The sequence below is a fragment of the Sinohyriopsis cumingii genome, chromosome 1, assembly GCF_028554795.1.
Source record: "Sinohyriopsis cumingii isolate HCF-2022 chromosome 1, ASM2855479v2, whole genome shotgun sequence".
Lineage (NCBI taxonomy): Eukaryota > Metazoa > Mollusca > Bivalvia > Unionida > Unionidae > Sinohyriopsis > Sinohyriopsis cumingii.
In genome coordinates, this window is record NC_142961.1 from 17,507,481 (window position 1) to 17,532,552 (window position 25,072).

The following is a 25,072-nucleotide window of genomic DNA, read 5'->3' on the forward strand; positions in this document are numbered from 1 at the left end:
GCTCCCCATAGTCAGCAATGGTATCACTGGCATGTTTTTTCATTTTTTATTGTACCGTAATAGGTTTACCATTGGGTCGGGGATCCCAGGGTCACCTTACAACTGATATAGCCTAGGGACAATAAATATAGTGTAGGAGAAAAAAATAATAAACATACATACATGCAACCACACGTGTACACATTCATGTATTACACAATCTCTTATTTGACAACTATAAATATACAGCATCTAGGTGATACAGTACATTTAAATATGACGCTATTCAACATATATTTTAGTTAAACGCATCATTCAAGTTACTGTATAATAATGGTTCCCACTGTTCCCAAATCAGCATAAATGCTTCTTTCCTTTCAGATCTTATTGCAAGATATTTTTCCAGACTATAGTGATCTTTAATAAAAACTTTCAAACCATCCAATCTAGGGTATATCCCCTTTCATTTTACATATATAGATGTAGTATTTGGCTTAAAGAAAGCAAAACTTAAAAGGTTGTTCATATATTCCATCTCTGTTTGTATATCCTAACTGAACAGTTTCTGCACTTGGCACAGTGTCATTATTCACTTTAATCTGATTCATTCCTTAGCTTGATTATCACATTATGTTCCCAAAACAAACGAAGTATTGTTTCCAGGGCATTTTTACACAAAGTACAATTATCAGTGCTGGACAATTTTATTTTATACAGAAAAGAATTCATTGGTAAAATTCTATGAGTAAATACGACATTGAAACCATTGTAATTTTGAGTTTCTTGTTATTTTTAACAATTTCGTATATATGTCAGGTTATATATCCATATTCAAATTAAAAATTTAATTCCATTTTTTTCCACTTGTTGGTTTAACATCCTTTTTTGAAAGTAAATTGTAATAGTCTTTACATCCTTTATTGTTATGAAATACAACTTCTAAATGGAAAGGGATAAATGGTCTGACCAGTGTTGTTTTACCAAACTGTAACTTTTTGCACAAGGACTTTACACACTGACGTATCCCTTCAAAGGCAATGAAATTAGTATTGAGACCATATTTAGCTTTAAAGCTTTCGAAGTCGATCATAGTTCCCTGATCTTTAAGCATATCACTAATATTGATTACATTATATTCAAACCATTTCCTATAGAAAATGAGTACCTTGTTCACCCTTATAAGGGAATTCATCCATAAACTTGTATTCATAACATCTTCCCCTGTCCGGGGCATATTTTTCTCCAGCAGCAGCTTCCATGCCAGTAAAACATCACGCCAAAAAACGTTTGTCTTCTTTTTGGATAGTGTAATCACATTTTCATCTCCTAGTAGGACCAGGTTTCTAATCTCGATGTTTCATATTCAAATAAATTGACCAGTTTTCTGTGAGGAGGAATAATTCTACCAATCCCTGTTATTTTCAAGGCTAATATAAATTTATCAATATCAGTCATTGCCAAACCACCTTTAGAAAAAGTTTGAATCATAACCTCTCTTTTAATTTTGTTCACTTTTGATTTCCTTATAAAGGTGACAATTAATTCATTTAATTATTTGATAAAACTTTGCCTAGGATTTGGTAATGAAATGAACAAACGATTAAGCTTTGGAATAATTAAATTTTTTTCAGAACTGTTATTTTACCGAATGATGTTAAGGGTAGCTTTTCCCAATGTTTTAATCAAATTTTAATCATTTCTGTTTTATTTTCAAAATTCATTTTTACTATTTTATCCAAATCCACCGAAAACGTTATGCGCAGAGATGTAAATTCAGTCACTCACTGTAACTTTAACCTGTGATGAAATGTTTCTGCGCTGTACTTCTTGCTTTCTATCCAAACTGCCTTTATTTTGGCAATGTTCAGTTTCAGTCCTGAAATCCTTGCAAAGAAGCTCAATATTTCAACTGAGGATTCCAAGGTTTTCAAAAGAACCATCTAAAATTAAAGTAGCGTCATCTGCGAGCTGTGACAGTAAATATTCTGTTTTCCTTAACTTGATACCTTTTTTTTAAATTTTATTCTTTAATAGTATAGAAAATATTTCTGCACATAATAAGAAGAGATATGGAGATATTGGATCACCCTGCCAACAACCTCTGGAAAATTTGAAAAATTCTGAAAGAAAGCCATTTTGTGAGACTGCCGATGAGATAATGCAATAAAAAGTTTTAGCTCAGTGCCTAATATTTGGTCCAAAATTTAAAACAGTAAGAACATTATGAATAAGTTTCCATCAAATTGAATCAAATGCTTTTTCAAAATCAATTATTAGTTTTGACATTATTGTTCCTATGCTCCCACCGTATCGACGAGTATTGTGAAACGATTGCTGCAATTACCATGAGCAGCAAATTTGCTCACGAATTTGTCCAGGGCAGAGTTTAGAAACTGTTGGGAATTGGCATAAAGTCATATAATGTTTCATATTGTTGGGAATGGCACTTATTAATGCATTCGATGCCGTGGCGATTGCTTGCATTATTAAGTGGCCATCATTCCCACACAGATTTAGAAACACAACCGAAATTCTTGTTTTACTTGGGTTAATTGGCAACTCTATATTGCATATTTTGTGTAAATCTCATCTGTACGCACCAGCGATGTGACACTTATCGTGAACATTTTCGTCAGTGGAGCTAAACTCTGTCTCGCAGATCCAACAATGTGTCGCCGCGAAAAACCCATGTATATCGTACTGAGTCATATTCGTGCCATCTTCGCCAGCCAGGGTTCCACTAAGTTAACCTTATCTACGCCTTGGCGTATCGAGCACATAATTCCGTGCTTCGGGTCTGTGAATTTCATAGTATGCAGCGGCACGCCACCGCATTCATGCAAAATTTATTTCTTAAATTTTAACAATGTTCCTTCATGATCGAGATAAGGGGAGTACACAACTGGAATGGACTAATAAATAAGCAATTTTCTACTGCTGGTCCGTGTTTGTATGTATACATTTCACTCCAATACACCTGTAATGGCTTCTGTCTGGTGTAAAGTTATACTTTCGATGTTAAACTTACAAAGTATCCTCTTGAAGGCAATTGTCTCCAACATTTTCGGCATGATGCACAAAGCACCACTGTTACACGGTGTTGGTTAGTTGGCATTACTTAATAAGGGAGGAAACTCGTGAAGTCCAATAGATGTCGCTAGGACCAAGTACTGAAATATCTGCAAGATCCGCCAAGGTGTAGATAGGGTGAATATATCGGAACCTTGGCTAGCGAAGATGTATTCATGTCCGTGGGCGAGACAAGCAACTGCCCAATTCATGTTGTTGTGACCTCTAACAGTGTCCTTGAAGCTGCTAAAAAATGGCGACTCATTTTGTCCGTCACATCTATAGACAACGTAAAAATACACCTGCGAGGGATTTATTCCGCTACTTAGACTCATGAGAGTCGACTGGAATGTTCAAACATTAGAAGTCCGTGTAATATTTTATCATAGACTAGGCTCTGACATTATTGTCCGATGCAGCATTTCAATGATTCCGATATAGTAAAATTCATTATTTATGAAGCAGCTGCTGCGTGCTAAATACATGTAAGCAACATTCACACGGAAATTCCCCATCCTCGTACTTACTATGTACGTATGGTCGTATACCATTCGTGGAAAATCCTTTATCCACATATTATTGTACCGCGCATATGCACCATGCAACAGCTGATTAACCTTAGTCCGCTAGTACGCATGTGTGGATTAGTCGAATCGGCCGCAAGCTCTTATTTCAAACAGATACATTAACATCTATATCAGGAATGAATCGCAGTAGTTTTATAATGGGGGTGTTCTGGACCAAAGCCCTATTTTGAATTTGACGACAACATAATTCTCCCCCTCCATAGCCCCCATGTTAGTTTAAACGAAAACAACTTTGTTGAGAAAACAGCATCTATATCATAATCGTTTACTGACCGAGGACATGTCATTTAATCGTCGCCGTCGTCAAACAAAATAGGGTTTGTTCCAGAAACACTCCTTATATAAGACTATTGATATATTTCACATAAAATTGCTAGAGATTGCTAGCAATTTTTATGTCTGATATTTCACACAAAATTGTGAGAGATTTCTCGAGATATTTTTAACGTATCAGGTTTTGCAATAATATAGCTCTCATCGTCATGACAGAACAAGTACATGTTAATTTTATCGCTGATAAGAGAATCAGGTTCTAACATTTTGATCAAGTTTCCATGAGAAACTATTGTCTTATTAACGTCACATTTTTTTAAGACCATCATCAACTTTAATGTTTGTGTATTTGTTTTGCGATATTGGATTCTAAAGATTTTCAATAGTTTTAACGAGCTCATTTGTGATCAAAGAAAGTTTATCAAAATACACTGTATTCTGAATAATAATTACAAACAAGAGACAACTTTATCTGGTTTCTATTTTTAGAAGTGCATGCTATACTTCTCGTTGTTAAGCACAATCATGATATGTTTACCCTGGGAGAGAATTCTCTTCATCTTTAATGTGGTATATTCCACCATAATATTTTCCATTTTATTTCATGTTTCACAATTTTGTTTACTATTTTTTAAACGAAATCGCTGGCGAAATTTATGTCTAGTTTGTATCGGAATTTTCTTAGTTCCTGGTATTTTATTTTTTGAACTAGCTATTGCCCTTCCCAGGTTTGAAGTGATAAATAAACGTTTAACGATGAAAAGAAAAAAGTAAAACAAAAAAGAATGAAAATATTGGGATAGGCAAGTTAAAAAGAAAATTTAAACATAAAAATACAAAAATGTATTACAAAAGACTGGGATGACGCCGCGAGTTTCGAACGTGTGACCTCTAATTTGGCAGGCATGACACATAGAAAGTCAAACGTAGGTGTTTATATATAAGATATTTGATAAATCTTTAGCAAAACCAACAATCTTTCACAACGTAATGTAATGTAAAGAACTTTGTTTCAAATCATAACACACACTCACACACACACACACACACACACACACACATGTAGATTATAGAGTAATCTCGAGGGAGATGTTTCTCTTGATATTAAAGGAATAATATCATTTTGCGATGACTGGTACAGAGTAAAACGAGAATTGAAATGTTAAAGTTTGAGTTGAATAAAAGCAATTACACAAAATTGATGTGGGGATCTGATTTATCGGACGAGAGAGTACCTAAAACGTTTTTGCATTTTAATTTTGACACTTAAACTCTTAATTTCACCATGTATGCGTAAGCGGCCTCTCTAAATTTTCGGTGGGGGGAACAGTTTGTAAGTGGTTTAAATGTGATAAAAATGATCAAGGGTTAGAGAGTAGTAGTAAATGGGGGCACCCTAGCCTCAATGGGAATTAGCATTACAGACAGGGTCCCGGCACTCTAGCCTCAATGGAAATTGAACATGGGGAATACAAGCACGGCACTCTAGCCTCAAGGGGAATTGAACATGGGAAAAAGTCTTGGGCAACTCTAGCCTCAAGGGGAATTTAACATATGGAAATTGAACATGGTGGGTCTGTATAGCGTCAAGGGGAATTGAACATGGTGGGACTGTCTAGGGACAATGATGGTAGAGGGTCAAACACAACAGAGACAGAGACATACATACACTAGTACAAGCCTGAGATATATATATAAAGCATTACCAAGACCTGAAATCTTGCTGGGGTGTTAAAAAATTTGCATAATTGTAATGATGCTATAAATAGCTATAATCAAGGAAATGCTCAACGACAAAATGGATGTGACTAAAAGTAACGCTAAAATGACGAAATTGTCCCAGAATTTAAAGGAAAATAAACATATCCCCGAAAATTAAGTTACAATGGTTTAGACTAAAATGGATAAAATTAGTAACTACTTACAATATCAACTTGTGTGACGATCGTGGATAAACACCCATGTATATATTTATAGCTATAATCAGCTAAAATTCCTATGAAATCCCACTATCTATTTATACTACAACTTGTGGGTTATTCCTTTGGAAAACCCCACTATCTTTTTATAGCCTCAGCTTGAGTGACGTTCCTGTTTATGAACTGTAGTAAATATGTATAGCTACAACCTGTGGAAATCCCCAAGTCCATATTTATAGTCTCGAAATTTCTAGCATCAGTGACGTCACTGTACTGAACACTAGGGGATAAATGTCAACAGTGTTGCAAGTGGCTGACCTGAATACACGCTACTGCAGGTAGGTAGGTAGAGTGTATCTGATAGGGATAAAGTGAGTTTTATAGGGACAAACAGAGACCAATACACACACACACACACACACACAACGTACGCGCGCAGACATACGCACACACACATACACACACACACACACACACACACACACACACACACAGAGGGAAGAGGAAAAAACAAACCCCAAATATGCTATCAACACAGAAGGGAGATAATACAAACCCCAAATAAACTATCCACACAAACGTACGCTAACGCGTACAAACCCCAAATATACTATCCACACAAACGGACGCGAACGCATACAAACCCCAAATAAACTATCCACACAAACGTGCGCAAACGCATACAAACCCCAAATATACTATCCACACTCGGGAGGAAGAAGAAGAAAAAAAAACAACCAAATATACGATCTACACAACGTATGCGAACACACACACACACACACACACACACACACACACACACACACGCACACACAAGAGAAAAGAGTCAGTGTTTATATTTACACTACTCTACATACACACATTGGCAAATCGATTACTATTTCTTTTCTAGAGTATTGGGTAGCCCTGAAAAGGGTTGTTTGTTTTTGAACTCCAGTGACACCTGGTTAATGATGGCACCTTCCAGGCCTGGCACCAAACACACATCTTCTTCCCCAGTCTCCTTTTACTTATTTTCTTGAGAGCGCAGAGGGAGGATGATTGGCTTGAGCACCCCAATCCTCTGTCTCTGGTATCTTGTAAGCCATCCTCTCTCCTATTTTCTTTTCCTCCTCTTCCCTCTGTCTTCTCTCCTCCTCTTCCTTCTTTATTCTTCCCTCTTCTACTATGGCCTCCGCTGCCAGTTCATTTAACAGGCGCCTGACATATTCCAGATGTATCTGGAGTTCAAGAAGTTTGCTTATTCTGGTATTCATTGTCTTGTTAACGAATGAACAGGGTAGCTAGACTGCCAAGAGAGTTTCAATTTATACTAAAAGCGCGGACGTGAAGGAAAACATCCCTTAAAACAAAATTGATATTACCTAGATCATGACCAAACAACGCGCCGACCTAAAAGAAACACTCACTCACTTTTTTATACTGCCATCACTATTCTAAAAATTTTTATTAAACAAATAATATACTATCCACATACGCAAAGCAATCCAATCAAACCCCAAATCTACTCTCCCCACACGTCAAACAGCAAAAAAACATGATCATAATCTACTATCCACACAAACGTACGTGAGCACTTACAAATACACAACAAACGTACGTGAGCACTTACAAACACACATATACACAAACACATACACTCACACTATTAAAAAAGAGTCAGTGTTTATATTCACACTACTCTACCTACACACATTGCCAAATGGATTGCTATTTCTTTTCTAGGGTATTGGGTAGCCCTGAAAAGGGCTGTTCTTTTTGTTTGCTATGGCAATCTTTTAGTTTCTAAGAATGCGATGTCTTCTGACGATAAACTTTCTGACGATAGGTCTGCTTCTTCGGAAAGAGAAGAAGAACTCTTTGGTGTCGATACGACAATCGACAAAGCCTCTGTCAGGTTCAGGTTGCTGCTGCTGCTGCTGTTGTTGTTGTTGTTGCTGTTGCTGCTGTCTCTGAAGTCTGTACTTCTCTGTCCATTCTTCTTTCTCCCTGTTTACTTCTTCTCTGAAGAGCTCTTCTATCAGGTCTTCAATGACTTTTAGCATTCTCACATTCTCTATCTCTTCTGGCTTCGGTATCAGTCTGTGTCTGACCCTGTGCAAATTCACGTAGGCTTCGTTTAGCTTAGCTAGCTTGGAGCACATCTTCGTAGGAGGATGAGTCGACAATGGATGGTTAGACTGGAGGCTACCCCGGCTTTAAAGTCAAAGCGCGGACGTGAAGGAAAACATCCCTCCACGGTTTTCGAGCCGGAACGTTCAATGAGTGCCATGAGAGGGATAGTAAGAAGTCAAAGAGCATGAATCAAGATTTCTATAGTCAAACAAACCACAAAGGCATTTTTTTTCAAAACACAACATTTTTTATTCAAAATCACTTAACACTAACAAACAACTCTAACATTTTTAACAATAATCCAACAATATAACATCAAACATTTTGTTTCAAATGACAAACATTTTTTCCAACTCACACATTATTTTGGACAGGGCTGACAACGTTGTGAATGAAATTGTGATTTCCACTGATGGAAGTCATTAGGCCATTGATGGACACTACGTTTCCTAGCTTGAGACAAAAGATAAGCATAATGGTCACAAAACCATTGATCTACTTTCACATCGTTTCTAGAAGAAGAACGAGGATCAAAATGAGTCACTAAATGTTCTAAGGAATAACCCAGACTGCGATGATGCAGAAAATACACACAGTACTGTCCACACACCAATGAATCTGTGCCTTGTAATTTCACATTATTGAATCGGGTGGTCTGAGCATTTCTTCTCATAAAGTCAATGATATCGTCTTCCAAAGGGGGCAATCCATACGAATCAAAATATTCCACACATCCTTCTTGAGGAAAGTAGACGGCTACCCAGTGGGTTCCTGGGAGATGACTGTCGTCCGTGTTGATCACGTAAGCTTGATGGTCTTGAGGTTTGCGATGAGGGAGTTCATCTTTAGCACAGACGACAGGATTCCAAGAAGCCGTGTACGAACTGTGGTTCAAAAGGTAACAAAGTTCCCAGGTATCCATGTTTTGTGTGTTTTTTTTTCTTCTTCTTCACAGGCAATAATAAGTCATCAATTCGATCCTGACTTTTTGCTTGAAAATGTTTCTTCGTTTCGTCTCCCCACTCTGATTCAGGAGAGCTTCGATACGATGGATCTCTTGAGTGGTTAATGGTGGACAAGAATGTTCACGCAAGTCTTTATACCACTGATGCAACACGACTTCGTCCGAGATGAGACTCCAAGCTTCGTCCATTTTTCTTCGTGACTCAGCATTAGGCATTTATCGTGTTGAATTTGACTGGGATGATCGTTTTGACATCCATAACAATTTTTCTTGATCAATTCCGTCATTTTGTCGACCAAGTGTTTGGCAAAACAGGAGACTAAATGGGCTTCTTGTTCTGGCCATCTTGACTTCATCATGATAACTTCTTCGTCTTTGTCTTGAGATTCTTCTTCCCTGGTCTCCTCACATTCCATATTCAAAGTTTCTCCACTAGGCAAAGAGGGATAACAGTCTTCCATGGCTTCTAATAGTCTAGAATGACTTCTCTCAAACTGTTGATTTCTATGGTATTGTCAAATTCTGCATACAGGAAGACGTTCACTGTGTCATCTGGAGGTGGATTTGCAAACTGAAGTTCCACACGAATCTGACCCGATTTTATAGGGTGGAAATGTCCCTCGTCGCTGCCTTGGTCTGGAGTGAAATCAAAACCCCACAAAGCATAGCCTCCTGCATAATCGTCGTACGAAATACCGTGACTGGTGCTGGTTCCTAACTGTCCCGTGGCTTCGTACAGGGACAAGTACGATCTCAAATAATTCTTCGCGACACCAAAGTTGGGCTCAAAGGGTCGGGTGCACAAGGTCTTGCCGTCGCGACTGACTTCGATCTTGGACACATTGTAATGTTCAAACTCAAAAGGATTTTGATCGTGGGTTCCGTTGAAGGCTGAATTCCTGACGATACCAACAACCAAACGCTTGGGTAACTGTCCTTGGAACAGATGATCTTTGATCATAGATCGCTGTCCAGCGAGAATGGTGAACGTTTTCACTTCTACGCGTCGTACCGGATACTTGGCGGTCGTTCTGCTCAACGTCTGACTGACGTCGTTTCCCACTTTAGGTAACACTTCCACACGACGCACGTAAAGTCGGGCTTCTTGAATGATAGTTTTGTATTCATTGGCATGGGCCATCAAATGGAAAGCGGTACTGCTACGATTCAGTCTCAGACGGATATCCACCCCGTTCAGCAAATACTTTTCTTGTAACCACATGTCCAAATGCAAACGATCCATCAGTTCTAAACTTCGCCCTTGCAGAATTTTCTTACGACGGTCGTTAAACCCCACATTGTGAGGATTGTCATCTTCTGTCAAGACTGTGTCGCTAAACGTGCCTACACCTGCCGTGTCAGGTTTTCATACCACGCAAGCATCCAGATGAGTATTCTTGGCTTCTTTTCCGTACGTCAAGAGATTTTCCAGGTAGGCACGATATGGGTAAGCATGCTGCTGCTGACCAGTTTGTTATTCAAGTACAAGTCCACTTCGCTGAACAAGGAATGCATGAAATTGTTGACAGGAGCTACTCTAGCATCGCCTCCTGGATTGGTGTTGTCCGTTTTGATCACTTTCACTTTCAAATACAGGTAACTGCTATTCAGATCGATGTAATCTTCGCGTTGTCCTTTGATTTCAAACTCGATGGGAGCGGAATCCGTCAAAGAGGAGACGGGATGAAATTCCACCCACTGGGATTCTTGCATGGTCATCATGGTGGGGGGCATGGCAAACAGATCCAGTTCCGACTTGCAACAGGCGCAAGACTCTCGGTGCATCATTTTTTTCTCTTTCTCAATAATCGAAAACGTCTAAGTCTCGAACGGTTTTTGTTTTCTTTGCCTTTCTAGCTTTAGACGTGTGAAGTCTGGTGAAATGGTGTTTTCTTCGTCGTCTCTTTCTGCCTTGTCCTTGCTGAATGCTTGACTCGGTAGCGTGCAGGGCATTTATAAGTGTGTCTCGTCGGCCCAAAAGGTCTTTGCCCGTTTGCAGCAAGACATTTTTGCTTGCCCTCATGAAGGCTTCTTTAGGATTTTGTTTGTCGATGATGACATTTTGGAGAAATTCTTTGCCTTGTGTCAGTGCCGCATCTTTCAAGGCGTGCAATCCGCGTATCACCATCGGTTTCAACACCGGGGCCACCGAACGAAAGGCCGATTTTAACATATCTCCTAAACCGTGTCCTCGCTGTCGAGCAGCCCCTCGGTACACTGGATACATGACTTACGAATCGTGAGAGAACCGTTTTCGAAATTGGAGTTTCACCGTGACTTTTCCTTTGGTGAATGGAATATTTTGTCCCAGATCTCCTTTTATAGCAATGTTGACCGTGTCCAAATAAGACTTGCTGAGGGCAAATAGTGAGGATGTACAAATTCGCGGTGAACGTGGTAAGTGTTTCCACCTTCCTCGTCAGTGACCGTGGCAGAATCCACTTTGAAAGGAATGACACGCAGTAACGGCACAGAGGTGTGTCCCACCACGTTATACTCCACCACATCGGAGTACACAAACATCAAATTCAGTCCTTGTTTCAGTTCTACCGGGGCACGAAATAACTTGCTAAAAGACTCGTTGTCGTAAATGATTGGTAATTCGTTTTTCTTGAGCATGGCCTTTCTCATGTCCATGTCTCCGCCCAACATGTCAAACAATTCAGGACAAAATAAAATGGACACGATTTTACCCCCGTCAAATTTCATCAAGAAGCGACGAGCTGCTTTGTGGTATTACATGGTGACACTTTTTTTGACACTTTCCAAAGCTTTCAGAAACACGACATTAAACCTGGAGGCTATGGTGCTCACCAAACGTTAACCACTAAAATAATAGCCTGGGGGAACGAACAAGTGATAGGTGGTGTACTTTTGAGTTTTTGTGCCAGGGGTTTTCTTGTCATATTTGCCATGGGTATCCAAGTACTGTTGCAATTGTTCGTCATGAACTTCCACATCAAAAAAGTTTTGATTGGGAAGGACATTGAGGACTTGAGTCGGGTGAATGATTTCTACTAAAGCCACTTCCCAATGGGCTTCGTGATCTAATGGGATGGTCTGAAGTAATTTGGCCGTGTAACAGCACAACGTGTTGTGGGGAAACACATCCATGGAACTGTCACTGGGTAAGGTTAAGTAAAATTGGTTTTGGTGACTCATAATTCCAGAGTTCTGTGGGTGTCCGAGGGGTTACTGGACGTCAGAGACGTGTCTCCGCCCAAAATAGGGTTGTGGTTGTTGTTATTGGAGTGGTGACTGACACTGGCACTGGACACAAGGTTCCCGAGGTTCCCGTTGGAAGAGAATTTCAGGGAGGGATTGGGAAGCAGGTAACCGATGCAGCTCCTCAATAAAATGGTCCACAATTGTTTGTCTCCTTGTTGCAAACTTAAATTGGCGATGGCTGCCCCGATGACACAATACACCACGAAGATTTGGCAGAAAAAGACGATTTGTGTTTTAGGCACACGTTCTCCACACCACACCCACAAGGGTTGTTTTTGCAAATCTTGCAGAGAAGAACTGGGTGAAGGAGTGGTAGCAGTAGTAGCTGCGTCTGTGTGAAAGGGCATGATGGTCACTTCTTTTTATAGTCGATGACTTGCGAAGCGTCGATCCAAGAATCAAAACTTGGTGGATATCCTTTCCAACGTACTTTGATTTCTTTGACACGTCGTTTGCCCACTTTACGGGTTCTGCGTTCGAGAATGCTTTCGATGTCGTACACGTCGTCTTCGTTTTTGGTGACACGTTGTAACTCGGGTAAGTAAAACGTTCCTTTGAGCACTTCTCCGTTCATGTCTTCCAATTTATAGACGGCAGGATGACGGCCATGCACTAGTTCAGTGACACGAAACAATTCGGTCGTCCAGTTAGGTAAGTAACCTTTGTCGAAAGTGCGTTTGGTTTTGCCAATGCGCACCCAATCTCCTACGGTCAACACTCCACTTTTCTTGGGGGCAGCCACTCAGTCCTCCCAACATGGTTCCCAAGACTCCTTTCAGCAATGGGCCTAACAGGAGGAGTAAAATGCCTCCACGTTGGACCAACATCTTCTTCTTTTGACGAAGGCCGATTTTCTTTTGAACCATTTGGCGAAGAACGTGACGATGTTTGCCTAAGCATTGTTTCTGGTGTTTGGACAAAGGGATCGTACCTTTCAAGACGTTCAAACAACATTCGTACACGGTATCGATGACCTCTTTGGAAGCTGATTGAATGAGTTTTTTTCGTATGGGTGGAGAAGCTTTGGACAGGACAGATAACATGTCCCCATGTTTGACTAAACGTGGTGGCAGTCCTTTCCTTTCCTTTCCTTGGGGTTTTTTACAAGAGGGATGTTTTCTGGAGGGTGACATCTTCAGGAGCACCAAAACACTGATACCCCGACTTGGTGACACACCTTTTTTATACTGGAACGCGTCGCCACTGATTGTCTTTACGTCGTATCAACTTGAGGACAGGCATGACACGTCCTGCAGGGGTACGTAACGGACTAAATCGAGCCAGTTCTTGCTTGGACAAATGCAGTAAACTTTGTAACATGCCCGATCTTTCTTGGACTTTGATTTTGGGAGAAGGTACTTTGTGAGCAGCAGCCACTGCCACTAAATTGGAGGGTCCTGCCACTGGGGAAGTTCTTGGGGTCATCAACGGAGAAGTTCTTGGTGTGATCAACGTCTCCAAGTACTCTTCAGTTCGTGGTGTCATCAACGGAGAAGTGGATGAACTTGAGGCTGCCGGAGACGCAGACACCGCCGTGGCAGGTCGTGGTTTGCGAGTGTACGGTTGTGTCCTGGCCGAAGTGCCTCTCTTGCGACTAGTTTTCTTCTGTGGACTTTTCTTTTTCTGGGGACTTTTTCTCTGTTTCTTTTTCTGGGGGCTTCTTTTCTTTTTCCGGGGTGGTGTCTGGTAAGAGGAGGGTCCCGCCACTGGAGAAGTTCTTGGAGACACGGGTCTCCTTGGGGACCTGGCCTTTTTCTTCTTCTTGGAGCTTCGTTTGACTTTTTTCTTGGGGAGAACATTGGGGGCATTAGGATCCCATCTTAAGAGAGAGCGAATGATGACCCCTTCTAGAGTACCGCTCCCTCCACGTTTCAAAATGATTTTTTTTTGCTTTGAGTGTCGATGCGGGGATCGGTCAGTTGGGTCAAAGCGACTTTGTTTCGATCAAAAAAGCATTTGGTTTGATGAGGAATCTGAATGATCCCTTGTAGTAATTGACGTGCCGTCACCGTGAACCATCGTAAGACTTCTTTGAGACTAGCTTCTAAGACACGAGCTCATGTTTGTGGATTTTTTTCTCGACTGATGCCATACAAGGCACGAATCAATTTGACGGGAAGATGCGACTGAAGGGACGTCATGTTCAAAATGTGTGTGAGACAGACGAAAAGGGTCTGAGGTTTTTATAGATTTTTTTTGTGGAATGAAGTTAAGTCGAGGACTGAGACGTGTACAGGACAGGCCCTCCGTCTTGGCACCAGTGGTGAAACAAGTGGGTACGAAATCGCAAATCATCGGGGGTCGTAGGTTTCAAATCGACAAGTAAATAGGCGTGTGGAGTTTGAGTGGCATCGTCGTACGCCTGAGTCAGCCAAGGTGTCCCTAACTGTTTGGCTAAGACTAGCACTTGCGATTTATCTCGAGGGCTTTTAAACAAGACCACGTAATGCGCATTGAGACTGATGGTGCGATGGGCTTTACTTTGTTGAAACAAATTTTGAGTGATGGAAACGACACTGGCATTACGATGATGCCCTTTGCGCGTGAACCACAGTTTAATTTCTTCTTCGTCTTCTCCTAACATGTCGTCAAAAATAACCAAATGGGTTTGACGGGAGTCAGAGACGATGCCGTCGTCTTCTTTAGGAATGCCTTCCACAAACACGATGGAATCGCCTTGACTTTCTCGCAAGAGGCTGTACGCCGATTGCCACTCTTTGTAACACCACACGATGCGCTGTGGTGGTCGATCGATCAAATGATGTTTATGTTCGATCAAGCGTTTGACGAATTCGGTTTTGCCTGAACCGCTAGGTCGAGCAATGAGCATGTTAAAGGGATGGCGAAGATACAAAGCCTCCCAACTGGCACGATCTAAGTGTTCGTCGATGACTTTGACAGTAAAGGAAGAGGGAGCAGAGACAGCAGAGGTAACCATAGTGTGAGGAATGTCACTTATGACACGAAAACAAACAAGACGAGAGTTTATATACTTTTTTCAGGACACGTTTATTGAATGTTTTAAACATGAACACGAAAGACAAAAATACATAAAAGTCAAAGGCTTATGTACAACGATAAAAGGCACATGATAACCGTCAACGTGGAATAAAAACAAGTGTCTGTACAACATGTTTTGGGTAATGTTCTGACCAGTTCTATAGGGGGTAAGGTCACACAAGTGTCCTCCCGAAAGGGTCTTTCAGGGATGTCCACGACAGTCCTGTCCTGGGTGACGGGTTCTTCTTGTACTGTCACTAACACAGGTTGAAAAGTCACAAGGCTCACAATCGCATTCCACTTCAGAAGCCCCAAACTTGAATTGTGCTAGTCTGAACTTCTTTTGTGTTTCTCTGAAAGTATTCATCTTGTTCACTTGGTCTTAGTAGTCACAATGAACTATCGATCTTGCCTAGGGTTCCTTTTCATATACAGACCAATACCGGCGTGTCCATACGGCAAGGTGAAATGATTGGGAAGTCGCACTCGCTTCTGGTACACGATTTGATAGACTTTTTCCAAGGGTCGACTGACGATGTTGTGAGTGGGTAAACGTACAATCTTGTTGGGTTGACAGGTGGTCACTTTAAAGTGTTCCTCTTCTCCAGATTGCAAGGCTTCTTTCAATACCCCAAGTTGACCACACGACTGGTACGATAATTCAGAGTCAATCCTTTCACTTTACACTTCGTGTGCACTTCTCCTCGTGGGTCCCGGTATTCGTAACCGTAATTTTTTGGAGCGCCACTGACGAAACTTAGAATCTTGTCGTCGGGATGCTCGTCTTTCCAGGCTCCTAAACGGTCTCCTTCGATGTCAGGGTGCTGTTGACTCGGGTGATGGATGTAAATGCAACTGTCCGTGTCAAAGTACAGGACGCGTTCCCCTAACAGTTCTAAAGCTTCGTACAATTTTAAGCGAGCATGAGCTGTCACGTAAGCCGCAGTGATGACATTTCCAAAAGGGTCGTCTTGTACAAAGTCCAGATCTTCTTCGTAATTGACCAAGATCAAATCCTCGCGAACGACGTCCACGTGTTTCATGTATTTGGTTTTGTCGTGAATCATCTGGAAGTAGCGGGAAGGTTCTGTCAAATATTCCGTCTTGGGTAAACACGGTCGTTGTGCCATTTTACCCCACAAGCAATTTAACATCACTTTGGCAAACGATCGCCTGCCTTCGTTTTTCTCGATGTGATCTAAAGTAATGCCTTCTTGTGCCCAGTATTTCTCTTTGAATGTCTTTTGGTCTTCGGGAGTGTGACACCAGGAAGGATAGCCACTGGCTTCTTGTTTCAGTTTCAAAAAGGCATCCACGTAGTCGGCGAAAATGCCTTTCTGCGTGGGGTCACCCTTGTGGTATTGTTGTGTCATGGGAAAGTGACAAATTTCGTACACTTCTAACAGTTGATATCCCATGTCCAGAGCTTTGAACAATTCTACGCTGACCCAGGTTCCCGTCAAAGTCCGTTCTTCCTGGGTGTGCTGACAAGGCTGATCTTGGTTGCACGTTTCGGCACAAGTACGGCACAAAGGAAACATCAGTTTGCCTTGGCAATGGTGAGGTAAGACGCGATGATAGAAGTCCTTGGGAGGCAAAACTTTTCACTTGATCAAGCCTTCGTATTGTCGAATGTTGACCAGGTCGATGTGTTCCGTGAACAATTGTGGGTGTCCTACAGGAAAGCGACAATATTTGCACACGTAGGGATACAGCGAACACACGTCCAAGTATTTGATTTCTTCTCCTTTCTCTTCGTCGGCTTGGTACAGAAAACAGGTGGCATTGGTCCTTCCTCCGTACAAACTATCCCTCGGGTTCAGCGGGTCCATGAACTGGTAACTTTCCACGAGGCGTTTAAACTCGGGATCGGTTTTCAAACGGTGATCGTACTCGTGTTCCCACATTTCCACCACTTGGTATCCTTGCTGTTCTAATTTTAGGCGTCGCTGACAAGTGGCCTGGTACAAGTCTTCCATGGTTCGTTGTAAAAACTGATTTTTAGTGCCACGGTCAGGGTAACAGACGGGACATCCGTGAAATAAGCAACCGTTAAACTCGTACACGATCTTGGGGTTTTCTAAGTCCCAGCCATCGACCGAATGCGTTCCGATGGTCTTTTCTCCTCCTCCGTTGCGGGCATGCTGAATCCATTTGTCTTCCTTGTCGCACAAGCAATGTAACCAGCGTAGGGCTTTGACCGAGTATTGACGTTTGACATAGTTGGTCGTTTGAGGACTGATGACAGCCACGGTGTTTTCAGGCATGAATCGTTGTCGGTACACTAAGGAACACGCTTTGGCAATGGTGCAAGCTTCTTTCAAAGGATCGACCCCTCCGTGTTCCATGAACAGTTCTCGAAATTTTCCACAGCAACGTCTTAAAATGTCCACGTCGGAACGACAATACTTTAACATTTCTTCCTGAAAGTCGAAAGGGTCCGAGGCGTGAGCCTGGTACCAAGCGTAGAAAGCTTCTCGTTGTTCGGTACGCATGTTGTCGGGGTCGTAATAGTGAGCCTCAGGTAAATGGGGTAGAATGGCATGTTGATTAGCTTCCGTATTGAAAAAGTGTGGAAAGTACCCTTTAGCCATTTCTGTCATTCCAAACGTTTTAGGCATTCGGCTCAAAGGCATGGCCAAGTAACTCATCGAATCTTTAAACTGTACTTGTCCCACTTGTATGAAAATGATTTTGGCTCCGTTCAAAGTCACTTTAGGACACTCGGTGCCTTGTTCCGTATAGTATCTCAAAAGAAACTGTCCATCGTATCCGGAGAAATTGTGAGCCATCATCGTGGCATGACGATGACATTCTCCTTAACGTTCGATGTCCTCTTGGCTCCACGTCTTGTCGATGGGGTCTAAGACCCATTGGGCAAAATCGGCTAACGTGTTCGGTCCTCGAAACATTTTTTCACGCCCTCCGGGAATCTTACTGCAGTGAGGGCAATGACTGAAGATAGGTTCTTGAATGCACTTCTCGCACGCTCGATGAGCCACGCAGAAATTAGGAACGTGAATACCGGTCTCTTGCATGCATTCGAAATCAAAAAAGATGAAATTGCCTTTCCTCTTGTGACCGTCCTCTTTCTCTGGTGGGGGTTGGTATTTTTGCACGTAGCATTCGTGTTCGAAGTCCACGATGTGGTGACAAATGTTCTTTCCTGAACATACGTGTGCCTTGGCACTGTTGGTACGTATGCCTTGTCCACACGTAGGGCACAATCTTAGCAGTTGACAAGCACATTTCTGCTGTGAACCTTGCGTCTTCAAATGTTGTTGGTAACAGGTAGGGCTGACAAACGTGCGCAGACAAGTTGAAGAATGCACTGGTACTTCGCTCAGACAGGGTGGAGAGTTCAAACATTCTGAGCATTTCGATCCGCAATGCTTGTGTTGCTCTCGATTTTTATAGCCATAGTCACATTTCTCACAGTAATAAATGTATCCCAGGAATGCAGTGATACTGGTAATGGTATCGAAATGTTCATCGTGATGATAAAGGTTAATGTATTTTCCATCCTTGATGTCTTTCCCTCGAAACAACAGAGGCCCGCGCAGTTCTTGAGGGTGCACTTTCAAGGTGTAGAATGGAGCTAGGGCATCTTGCAATTTTTGCATTTCAGGAATGCCACAGGGTTTGTCTTTGGGCAAGCCAGCTTGTTGTTGTTGTTGTTGTTGTTGTAGGGCTTAACGCCATTTTTCAGCACAAGATAGGCTATACATGGCGGCCAGTATTAATGGTGGAGGAAGAACCCGGAAAACCCCCGGAAAGAACCACCGACCCACGAGAAGCTACTGGCAGCAGCTTGTTGTAACAGGAGTTCTGCTTCGTTTCGTTGTTTGGCTCGGTCGGAATGTTGAATAGTTTTCCAGGCTCTTTTCCACTCTACCGTGTCGTTCTTGTTGGCATAGGTTCGTCCCACAACTATGGCTCAGGCTAAACACATCTGGTCTTGAGAATTGTGAATTTGGACGAGACTCTTTTTGGTGTTGCGAAGGTCATTCACCAATAACACCTTATTGCGTTGTCCGGTCCCTTGAGGAGGAGAGACGTGGGCCATTTTCAGTGTGGCTTTACCATCGGTGATGTCAAACTGGTCATTAGATTGTTGTACGTGTTGAATCTTGTCCATGACTTTGAAAGGGGTTAGTTCTGCAGGTCTGCTAAACTCGATCCAAACAGGAGATTTCAAGCTGTCGTGATCTATGGATAGTGTCAAGCGATCGTCTTCTTTGGGTTGACATTGTTGCTTGAGTGCGGTGAGCAAAGAATCCCACATCTCGGTGATAAACACTTCTGCTTTCTCCAATGGTACGTCGGACTTGAAATCTTTAAACTTCACTGTGTAGGTATAAGCCGTGGTTCTAAATTTTCTAGAGGAGCGCTTTTCCGTCTCTCGAATGGAATAGTACTTTTCAGGGTTGACTAAGGGTGGTGAACTTTGTTTAGAGGGTTCGGATTCTGGTTCACTCATGTCCTCTTCAAAATCACTGGCATGAATTTGTGCCAAGACTTCAGCTCTGGTACGAGGCGATAGATCACGTTTCTGCCTCTTACTTTCTTCTTCTTTCTTCTCGAATGAATAGGATCGTTTCATCTTGAGTGCAAAACGTCAAATGACTCAAGTTTAAACACCATAGACTAATTTATAGTCCTAGCAGACCAGTCTATATAAAGGGTATGTGTCTTGTCCTTTCACTATTCATTTCACTCTCAAACCGAGCACAACGATGGAAGAGACTACCCAGATGGAACGTTTCATCAGAGCGTTGCGAGGGGTCATTAGAAAATTTTCTTCAGACCAGCCGACGGACTACTCTCCTTCCTTTCGAGATCAAAGTGAAGATACTTGCTATATCTGTCAGAAGAAAGGGCATTGGTCTTCAGAGTATCCAGACCGTCTAAAAAGCAAAACAGGGGTTAAAAGAGACAAAAGTCAAGATACCTGTTATTATTGTCAAGAAAAAGGACATTGGTCTCCAGATTGCCCCCAAAAAACAAGAGGAGTCAGAAGAAGAGAGGGATTCTTCAGAAAAGGAAGAGGAGGAAGATGGCAGACAGGTGAAGAAAAAGAAACAGGAGAAGAAAAGAAGAAGGGAAGAAAGTGAGGAGGAAGAGGAGGAAAAGACTGTGACGGTGAAGAAATTTAAAAAACAGAAAGACTAAACAGTGAGACAGAAGAAGTGTATGTACTTTTTAAAGTGCTCTGTTGTGAATTGTGAATTGGATTGTAACTATTTATAAAAGAATAAATTAGGTATAGAAAGGTAAGTGTCTTTGAGTTTTGATTTTAAATAAGAAGCTACACTCACGCACTCATATACACGTACTATAGGGGTAAAATGTTTTTTTTTTTTTGTTGAGTTATTGGCAATTGAAAGTCTATCTCTTTTCGAGAGAAGTTGGTGGACCTGAAAAGGGCCTTTGGTTTTTGGTGTAGGGGTGAGTTTAAGCAATCAGCTTTAACTGCCTTAAGCCTTTGCCACGGCCGAGGCCTACTTCTGATATGATGATTGGGTTGAAATCACTAGGGGTGGTACGGTATGCTTAGTAACAGGGTTGGCGTGTTTAGCTCGGGAAGGTCGTATTCTCTTCGGTCGTGATAAAGAAGTCTGATACATTTGTTTCAGACTTCTTAACTCCGCTAAAATGTCCAACAGTACCGTGACCGTTTGATTTTCACCCTCTTGTTTCTTTGCTGCTGCTTGTTGTTGTTGTTGTTGTTGTTTTCTTACCTCTTCTTGCTATTGTTGCTGTAAAAGAAAAGCTTGTTCCGCTTCCTTTTGTCGTTATATAAATTTCTCCAATTCTTATTTCTGTCTCTGTCTAAAATTCTCCACGTGTGGTAATGAAGGTGACGAAGGATCCGGAACAAATTCTTGCGAGGTAAGAAAATCCACAAAATCCCAATGTACCTCTTCTGAAAGTAAGTCCGGGTTCCCTTGTGTAGTCTCCATTGCTGGTGCACCCCAATGGATCGTTTTCTGAGTTTCCGTCATGTTGAATCACTGTCTCGCATCGATTGACTGCACACAGGCGGTAGCGAATCTATATAGACCACGTGACGTCACAGACTGCTCTCTTCGGATTGGATGCGAGCTGACTGAAATTTGTAACGCGTGTTTGGATTGGTCAATGAACTCAATCCGTTTCAATCCTTCCTCTACCTATAAATAAGCGCAGTTCACTGCATTGATTTACCTGTTCTCGTCGCCTCAGCATGTGGACTGACGTTGAATCTTCCACCCTTGTGTCTACAATGATGTTCAGGACGGACATACTGATGTATGTTCGATCCGAATGGACAGTTGTCCATAGGACCGCCAGCAACCTATGGATACGTAGGATTTACGTGGAGAGGCAAGGATTGCTTAAAAGAGTCCTGATTTACGGTCCTACAGTGAGACGAAGCCTAAGGACAAGAAGAAGTCACAGATGCCCTTCATGTTAAGGGCATATACAAACCCAAAGGCCCTTTTCAGGGCCACCCACATTTCTCGAAAAGAGATCGACTTTCAATTGCCTACCCCTTTTTTTATTTAATGTGTGTGTGTGTGTGTGTGTGTGTGTGTGTGTGTGTGTGTTCTATCCATCTCCCTTGTTCCCTTTCCATAGACCCCTCAGGTCGGGACCTTATTAAAATAGGGTCCCGACCCTGTTCCATTTTGTTGCTCAACAGACCCACAATCTATTCCCATGTTAAATTTACATAGTCCCCAGATTGTCCCATGGGGTCCTGTAATGGTAATTCCCATTGAGGCTAGAGTTGCCCAAGACTTTTTCCCATGTTCAATTCCCCTTGAGGCTAGAGTGCCGGGCTTGTATTCCCCATGTTCAATTTCCATTGAGGCTAGAGTGCCGGGACCCTGTCTGTAATGCTAATTCCCATTGAGGCTAGGGTGCCGGGCTTGTATTCCCCATGTTAAATTTCCATTGAGGCTCGAGTGCCGGGACCCTGTCTGTAATGCTAATTCCCATTGAGGCTAGGGTGCCCCCATTTATTACTGAGAGTGATTTTCTTTCCTGAATTAACTTTACTTTGACAGTCTTAGTGAGAAGTCTGTCTCAAGTAATCTTATAGACTCTTGATCCAGGTTCAGTGTGTTTATCAAGCTAACATATATAGTGAGAACGACCTATGATAATAATAATAATAATAATAAGAAGAAGAAGAAGAAGAAGAAGAAGAATAAGACTAGTAGTAGTAGTATTAATAATAATAATAATAATAATAATAATAATAATAATAATAATAATAATAATAATAGTAATAATAATAATAATAATTATAATAATAATAACACTAGTAGTATTAGCAGTAATAATAGTAGTAGTAGTAATAATAATAATAATAATAATAATAATAATGATAAAAGGGATGACTAGAAAAATTGGTTGACATTGAATCATTTTATTGTCAGAAACAGATAGCAAGGGAGGCATGTTTTGATTTGTTTTTATTCACTGTCTGTAACATATGTAGCAATTTTTTTCAACAGTGCATTCAGTAATTTTTGCATGAGCCAAATCGTAAGTCAAGGTCAAGTCATTGATTCATAAGTGACACAAATATCACTGGTCTGCAGAAATCGATGAGTGTAAAATGTACCATCCTTATATTAAAACACTAGGGATGGACGGCAAGTCTGGTGAATTTGTCTCCCACTAAATAAATAACTAAATAGATAAATAAATAAATAAATAAATATATTCAGCCTGATCTTTTTTGTAAACTTACTGCATGTTACCTATGGATAATATACAGATCCACCGTGATAAACCTCATAAGTTATGTTCATTTCAGTTAGAGAGTGACAGACCTAATTAACACACTAACATAACATTTTAAATTATTTCATTATTAACTAGACAAGATCATCTTGTGAAAAGAAAAAAAAAAAAAAAAAAAAAAAAAAAAAAAGATCCGGAATTTAGGCATTCCATTTCAAGATGGCAGCCTAATTTTAAATTCCACTTTTGGCCTTACAATTATTAACTCAAAAAAGTGTGCTCCTGTTTGGCTCTTAATTGCAGAACTATACTACTAGATATTTGAAATAATTTTTTAAGATATTAAACAAATTTGGATAGAAAACGTAAAACTTATTTCATCTAGAAATGAAAATATTATATAATAAAATTATTGTTTTATATCATACATTTATTTAAATAGTAAAACGGCGCTTCAAAGACACACGCCTCCCTATTAAAATCATATAAGAACAGAAATACGGTGAAACCATTAGAATGGGCTGGAAGAACGACTGACCCAAATAGACTCGAAAACTTCACAAACATTTCCCAAATCCACATCTCCTTTAATATTAATAAATATAATTGACTAATGATAAACGCTATTTTGAATTATTTAGATTTACCATAATTTACATAAAGTCACCGTGTTCTTTATTTCATGATTAATTTTCATTACAAGAGGTTACTTGGTTGTAGAAGTGGATTGTCAATTAGTATTGAGTCCACTCCTTACTATCTATTCGTCTTTGCACTTTGTACATACATACATACATACATACATACATACATACATACATACAGAATACCAATCGTTTGTATTGTAACTGCTCCTATGCGTATCCAATATATGACCTAATCGTGTACAAATCCGGAAATCCGGATCGGATTTTTAATTTTACCCTCGTTTCCCATGTATCATTTGGCGGGAAATGCCGCATGACAAAAAAAAAAAAAAAAAAAGGAAATACAGTAAGATGCCGACGAATAGATCTTATCCACGACATTTTCCCAGAAATATACCAGTCAAGAAATTTAAATGGCTTGGAGACGGTGAAACGAGAGACAGAAAAGCCACAAAACAGAAATATTACAAGTAATGACAGTAATCAATTGCATGCTAAATTTTCATGTTAAATTACATTGAGTCTTTTGGATACCCCCACCCCTCTCCATTTTGTTTGTAACACCCTACCGATTTTAAAAACGAAGAGCATCTAGGATATAAAAATGGACAAAACTTAGTAATTTCGTTCATCAATTTATAATTTTTAAGCCGATTGTCGCTCGGCAGTCCCAGACACTCCTTATTGGCATTTCAAAGGGGATGATATAAAACTTTGGGAGAGAGAGACCCCATTTCTTTATGTACAGTTTTATTTCATCGATCACATTCAGCACATAATTTATCAATGAAATAAATTTAAAGATAGGTAAACTTTAATTATTTGTCCTATTTTAATACCTTCTTATTAAATGTAAAATGTCCATTAGACAATATTTTCTAAAACATAATTTTGTGTTGATTAGAAAAGATAATTTTAATACAACTCTTAGTACCTCCAGCCATAAAAGAAACTGTGAGAAAACCCTTTACAACTTACACTTTTAAAAGTACTTTTTTCCCCCCATTAAAATCAAAGGACTGATAAATGTAATTATTGGTAACAAACGTCGAAAATTGTCTCAAATATACCAAATGTAATTACATGACATGTTACTAATAAGATTGAGTGGGATTTTTGTTGTTGTAAACCAAACACTGTATCACAAGCTTGAAAGATTGAATTTAGAAAGTAGCAAAATCAGCGTTTTGAAATCAGTTAAATACATTAACCCTTTATCTTGTGTAAGTAATTTTGGAAGCCTCCACCTCATTCTTATACTGGATGCCATCGGATTCTGCATCAAAGTGTATCTAGATGCCTACAGTAAATATCTACCATTTTGAATTGGTTTTTGTAGTACAACTTTCTGGAAAATCCCCTATAGGCCTTTATGAAACTTTATTACCACTGAATTGGAACTCTTTTGTCCACTCAGTGAGCATGCCCATCTTGACATCTCAACTTCTGGGGACAACTGATACCCATAAACTGTCACATTGTTAACATATGCAGCTGTAAAACCAGAAATATGCCAACTAAAGCAAGCCCAGCACATCGAATTTCAGATTG

At 40.6% G+C, this 25,072-nt stretch overlaps 1 protein-coding gene across 1 annotated transcript in view; it reads left to right on the forward strand.

Moving 5' to 3' along the window:
- The first annotated feature begins 23,850 nt into the window (after positions 1-23,850).
- LOC149806500 (uncharacterized) overlaps positions 23,851-25,072 on the forward strand; it is a 52,188-nt gene continuing 50,966 nt past the window's right edge. The window contains exon 1 of the mRNA XM_089953920.1: positions 23,851-23,991. Coding sequence (XP_089810046.1) covers positions 23,873-23,991 — 119 coding nt within the window. The 5' untranslated portion in view covers positions 23,851-23,872. The remainder of the gene's footprint in view (positions 23,992-25,072) is intronic.